This window comes from Vittaforma corneae (assembly GCF_000231115.1).
Source record: "Vittaforma corneae ATCC 50505 unplaced genomic scaffold supercont1.12, whole genome shotgun sequence".
In the NCBI taxonomy this organism is placed as follows: Eukaryota; Fungi; Microsporidia; family Nosematidae; genus Vittaforma; species Vittaforma corneae.
In genome coordinates this window covers 67,759-73,899 of record NW_006889845.1, presented here as the reverse complement: position 1 = coordinate 73,899, position 6,141 = coordinate 67,759, and the positions used below count along the sequence as shown (strand labels likewise).

Here is a 6,141-nt window from a genome sequence, read left to right as displayed (position 1 = left end):
GGGGATGTTTCTAAAATAGAAAAATTTTACCGCAATGGTTAGAACAAAGTTCAATGGTATTCCAGTTGAAATACCATATGAGCCATATCCACCACAGCTTGTGACAATATCGAAGCTCATAGAATGCTTCCAAACGAATACTAACGCTTTAATTGAAAGCCCAACAGGAACTGGAAAATCACTATCTATTCTTTGTAGTGTACTAGCCTTTTATGAGCAGGAAAAAAGAAGATTTAATGAGCAGAACAAGCCGTTTAAAATATTTATTTGCAGCCGAACACACAAACAAATAGATCAGTTGATAGATCAACTTAGGAAGACAATCTATAGACCAAGGATAACAGTCTTAGGGTCTAAGAACCAGTACTGCATAAATTCAACTTTGTCGAAGGTTGAAGACAAGAATACAGCCTGTGCAGAATTAATCAAGAAAAAAGCATGTGTGTATTTCAATGGAAAGGATAGACTAATCAAAAGAATTGGGGAAAAAATATTTGATATTGAAGAGTTGAAAAGGGAAGGCAAAAAGTGTGCAGGATGCCCATACTTTACAGCCAGGGAACTGCAGGAGGATGCAGATATAATTTTTGCACCATACAACTATTTGATAGACACAAGTGTCAGAGAATCTTCAGAAATAAAGCTAGATAATGCAATCCTTATTATTGATGAAGCACATAACATAGAAGATTGCTGCAGATCTGCAGGATCAGTTGAAATAACGTCTAAATTAATAGAAATAGTCATAAACGAATTAATAGGAGCAATAAAGAGAAGTGCATTGCTTGGAGAAGTGAGAGGAGAATTCTTGAGTTTAATGGACATCTTTAGAAAACTAAAAGACCACTCCCAGACAAACGAGTTTGATGTAAAAGGAAAGGAAAATCAAATGAAAATAAGAAAAGGCAAGGAGGTAATAGAAGAGCTAGACAAAATGGGGGTGGGAAAGGAGGCTTTTCTGTCTTATAAAAACTCATTGCAGGCAATAATGAAAAATGAAGATGCAAAGAGTCTTTTAAGCTTAAATACATCCAGATTCTTACAGGAAATGGAAAGAATACTTGGAATGGTACTTTTTACAGGAAGCGAGGCATACGCCTATTGTTTTACTAAGTACAAGGATGAGGGCTATTCATATAATCTTTGGTTACTTGACCCTTCTGTAATGTTCCTCCCACTAGTTTCTAAAATAAAATCTATTTCTCTTCTTTCAGGCACACTCACTCCATTTTCCTCGTTTTGTAGTGAATTGAAATTTCAGTTCCAGCATAAACTGGTTGCACCACACATCATTCGAACTGAACAGGTATTCGTGGCTAGTATAAGAAAAGGCCATTTAAAGCAGGATCTATGTGGTACCTACAGTACGGCAGAGACAGTGGCGTATCTAGACCAGGTATCTAAGATAGTAGTTGATATTGCCTTGCATGTTAAGAATGAAGGAGGTACTTTGGTATTTGTGCCTAGCTATTCTTTCTTAAATAAACTAGCTGGCCGTATTTCAGGTGCCATTGTGGAACCAAAAGATGGCGGGATGGTTGAGTTTGAAAAAGCAATAGAGGCATATAAACAAAGGATACAGAAGAAGGCGACATCTATATTCATATGCGTATATAGAGGAAAAGCATCTGAGGGTGTTGATTTTAGAGATGAATATTCCAGGGCTGTGGTAGCCATAGGAATACCTTATCCCTCCATAAGGGATCCTCAGATCGGACTGAAGAAGGAATATAACGACAAGACGAGTGGATATAATGGAAGACTATGGTACGAGGCACAGGCATTCAGGGCACTGAACCAGGCACTGGGTAGATCGATTCGACACTCTAATGACTGGGGATCAGTGTTTCTGATCGATAGCAGATATGGTGAGAAAAGATATCAAAGTGGGCTACCTTCCTGGATAGTATCAAATATTAAAATATTTGAAACGTACAGTCAAAGTGTTGAATCATTTAAAAGTTTTATAAAATCGAATACCCAAGAAGAAAAGGAAAATATTAAATAAAATGGTAGATTTCAATGGAATATGTCAACATGCAAAGCAGCCTTTTATTTGATATATTTCCTATTTATCATAAAGTCCCAGCTTGTATTATTTTAATTTTTATTAAACTACTTTCTAGAACTTTTTTCTTTCATCTCTAGAATTTTCTAGAATTTTTTTTGCATAAAAATTTGCCACACCGTCATACCATGGCAAGCAAGAGCGAAGTTGAGAACATTGCTGAAAATTTGTCAAATATAGATGTCACTCCAGTAAAGGAGAATGTGGAAACATATGACTTTGAGGCAGAGGTGCCACAGGTTATGTCGCTCATAATCAACAGTGTATATTCCTCAAAGGAAATGTTCCTGAGAGAGCTCATTTCAAATGCTTCTGATGCTATTTCAAAGGTTAAAACCATGAAGACAGATCTTGATTCCAAGGGATATGCTACTTGCCCAATAGGTGCATATAAGATCCAGATTATTCCTAATAAGAACAATAATACATTGGTCATCAAGGATAATGGTGTTGGTATGACCAAGAATGATCTAATTGCCTTTTTGGGATCTATTGCATCTTCAGGTACTAAGAAATTTAAAGAAATTCTTAATTCTCAGAATCAAAAGTCTGATCTTGAGACATTGATAGGGCAATTTGGACTTGGATTCTACTCTGCATTTTTGGTTGCTGACAAGGTTGATGTTATTACTAAGAATCCAATGGATGATGGGTATTTGTGGACATCAACTGGAGGGAATTCCTATTCAATTTGCAAGTATGATACTGGCGATCTGGAGCATGGCACATCTGTCATTTTGACATTAAAGGAAGGAGAGAAGGAGTATCTTGAATCTACCAGACTGATTAATTTAATCAAGAAACATAGTCTTTATATTAGATATCCCATTGCAGTCTTTGTTGAAAAGGAAGAAGAAGAAAAGGACGAGGAAGAGGCAAAGGATACAGTAGAGGAAGTCAAGGAGGATGCAGAGCCTAAAATAGAATCAGAAGCACCACCCAAGAAGATTAAGAAAGTTGTTGAGGAGCAAATAGTCAATAATGATGTACCAATTTGGACTAAGAAAGTCGAAGAAATACCTGAGGAAGAACTAAATAAGTTTTATAGGACTATTTCAAATGACTATGATGACTATGCGGCAGTGCAGTCTTGGCATTTTGAAGGTGTTATTGATTTGAAAATAATCCTTTTCATCCCAAAGAGAGCAAGGTTTAATTTCTTTGAACAGAACAATGAGAAGAATAAGAACATTAAGGTCTTCAATTCCAATGTATTTGTTACTGATGATCTTCCAAAGGAGGTTGTTCCTGACTGGATGAATATGGTTGTAGGCACTGTGTCCTCTCCTGACTTTCCTATGAATATCTCTAGGGAATTCCTTCAGGGCAAGGCAGTTATGAATATGCTGAAAACTAAGCTTCCCAAATGCATCTCAGAGATGATTAAAAAATTGGAAAAGGATGAGGAAAAGTACAACGCATTTTACAAGGAGTTTGCGTCTAATATCAAATTAGCGATTAAACAGTACACTGACACTCAGCAAGAAACATTTGCCAAGTTCCTTAGATATCCCACCAATCAGGATAATGAGAAATTGATCAGTTTCGATGAATATCTCAGCAAGGTTTCTGAGGGTCAGAAACAGATACTCTTCCTCACAGGTCTTACCAAGAAGGATGTTGAAACATCCTTGTGTCTTGAAGGATTTAAGGACAGGCTTGTTCTGCTTATGCCAGAAGCCGTGGATGAGATTATGCTTCAGGGTCTTAAGAAGTATAAAGGACTTGATCTTCAGAACATCAGCATTGAGGGTGTAGATTCAATTACACCAATTGATGAAGAGACCAAGAAGGAATACGAGCCATTCACTGAAAAGATCAAAGATCTTATTAAGGAAAAGGTTGAGAGGGTTGAAATTTCAAATAGATTTGTTGGTGTCCCTGCGTCTATTTTGACTACAAAATATGGAAATTCAAGTACAATGGAAAATATCATCAAAGCTCAGCCTGGATTTGAGAACAATCCAATGCTAATGATGATGCTTAAGTCCAAGAAAATATTTGAAATCAACATCGATTCACCAGTTATTAAGCAATTGAAGAGGATTTTCGATGAGGATAAGATGGAGCAGTTCTCAACCTATGTGAACTTCCTTTACAATGCAGCACTTGTGGGAAGTGGATTTACACTTGAGGAGAAGTCAACCTTTATTAAGGATTTGTACTCTATTCTATCTGAGGCAGTATCAAGCAAGTAAGTAAATTTTTATCAAAAAACCTTGTTTAATTTAAAGAGTGCAGGCAAGACACAATGTTAATTGAAAATAAAAATATACTTTAGTCTTATAAAGTTTGACATAATGATTGTTATTTACGTTGTTATAGAAAAAAGATTCTGATAAGATTGTAGGTCTTACCAGAATCTTTATAAAAAGCCATCAACAACCACCTTAATAAATCATATTTATATCATTAATACTCACAAATTGAACTGTCTGTCTATTTGCTATTGCTAGTATAAGCTCTCACTCTCTGGTGTAAGCTTTAAAATGTCTTTTCCAATCAATACTCCGATATAACACTTAAACCCACCATCTTTACAGTCCACAGTTATCTTTGTCTTCTTCTTTACATCAAATAGAAGGTAATCATTGTCTGACTGTAGAACTATTTTCATTTCTTTGTATATTTTAGTGCATTGCACTTCGATCCACAGTTCGACAGGAAAGTCCTGGAGTGAGGAGTTCCCTTTCTGATGTACTGTGAGTGTGCATTCCCTTATATTTGCATACTGTGGGTGCTTTATAAACACTTTCAATATTTCTTTTATAAATGCAATAATGGAGTTAAAGTCCACTTCTTCAAAGTTAATGCAATGGATTTTGAGCATTCTTTCAAATTTCATCCTGTCAAATTTGAACTTGTATGGAATTAAAAGGATATTTTTGACATCATCGTTTATAAAATTTAAAAAATAGTCTTTTAAGAATTTACCAACGCTTGACACTGTTCTTATTGTCTTGAGACCGTTAGAAACCCCCTCAAAAATATCAGCTTTTGCACCACAACATTCTTCTAATAGTTTAAGTATGTTGAAAAGCTCCTCCGACTTACTTATTCCCGGCCTTTTCATAATCAACTGAAGTGCTAGCATGTCTTTTCTGATTTTATCACTCAGTTTAATGCTTTTAATTTTACTAACTTCATGTAATATTAAAAGATCACAAAGATACTCGACTTTGTAATTGGCTCGCTGCTCAGAAGATGAGAATACAAACAAATCATCTACCGTGCTTCTTTTAGCACTTTCACAATCATCACTTGAGTGTACGCCCTTATGTCTTTTGGACGCTTGCATGATCTAGCGTGCTAATTGGAGCACAGAGTGCATCTTTACTTTCATCAAACATCTTTTTTAGGAATAGCTTGCTGTTCCGTCCAACAATCTTTTTGAGAATGCTCATCACACTCCTGTTCTCAAAGTATTTAAAAATAATCTCTTTGAAGAACGACACAACACCTAAAATATCAGTAAAGTAGATGTTTGAGAGAACCTGGACAAGGTACTTGTTCATTTTTACGTTCTGTTCTCGAGTTGAGAGTACCAACCAGAAAAGATCAGACGTTTCTTTTTTGATACGAAAATTTTTTGAAATTTTACTCAAAAGTTTCATGCACTTAATTCTAAGATCAAGAGAATCATCATTTAGCATGTCAACGACAAACTTAAATACTTCAGAAGCGGTATCTTTTCTAATCAAACACTCAAACAACGACACCAATTCTGTTCTAATTTCTAATGATTCATCCTCAGCAGCATAAATGAATGTACCCTCCTTTTCTTTATCAAACATCCTTAAAACATAGGAGCTGTCAATATCTGAAAATTTCTTTAAAATTCTACAAAAAAGTGATCTAACCTTAACGGAAGTATCATTAATTAAATGCAGGAGAGATGGCAACAAAGCATTCTGCGCTGCTTCATCAAGTGCGATTTGGTTCAAGGCCTCCAGAACAGCAATTCTAACTTCAGACGTCCTATCAAAAATGTACTGTTTGAGAACTGTGATATCCTTGCATTTTGCAAGCATCAATGCGCGTATAGTAGCACTTGGATCATCGACTGAGAAGTA

The 6,141-nt window shown here is 35.7% G+C and overlaps 4 protein-coding genes across 4 annotated transcripts; 2 read left to right on the top strand and 2 right to left on the bottom strand.

Moving 5' to 3' along the window:
- Positions 1-34: 34 nt before the first annotated feature.
- Positions 35-2,008, top strand: VICG_01376 (uncharacterized protein; the record flags this gene model as incomplete). The annotated part of the gene is made up of 1 exon (XM_007604760.1): positions 35-2,008. The coding sequence occupies one exon, from the start codon at positions 35-37 to the stop codon at positions 2,006-2,008; it is 1,974 nt and encodes a 657-aa protein (XP_007604822.1).
- A 188-nt stretch (positions 2,009-2,196) lies between these two features.
- Positions 2,197-4,266, top strand: VICG_01375 (uncharacterized protein; the record flags this gene model as incomplete). Its single annotated transcript, XM_007604759.1, has 1 exon — positions 2,197-4,266. One exon carries the CDS (start codon positions 2,197-2,199, stop codon positions 4,264-4,266), a length of 2,070 nt encoding a protein of 689 aa, XP_007604821.1.
- Positions 4,267-4,520: 254 nt separating this feature from the next.
- VICG_01374 (uncharacterized protein) lies at positions 4,521-5,366 on the bottom strand (the record flags this gene model as incomplete). Its single annotated transcript, XM_007604758.1, has 1 exon — positions 4,521-5,366. One exon carries the CDS (start codon positions 5,364-5,366, stop codon positions 4,521-4,523), a length of 846 nt encoding a protein of 281 aa, XP_007604820.1.
- On the bottom strand, positions 5,344-6,141 carry VICG_01373 (uncharacterized protein; the record flags this gene model as incomplete). Its single annotated transcript, XM_007604757.1, has 1 exon — positions 5,344-6,141. A coding segment is annotated over one exon (798 nt), but the record flags the coding sequence as incomplete, so codon positions are not given.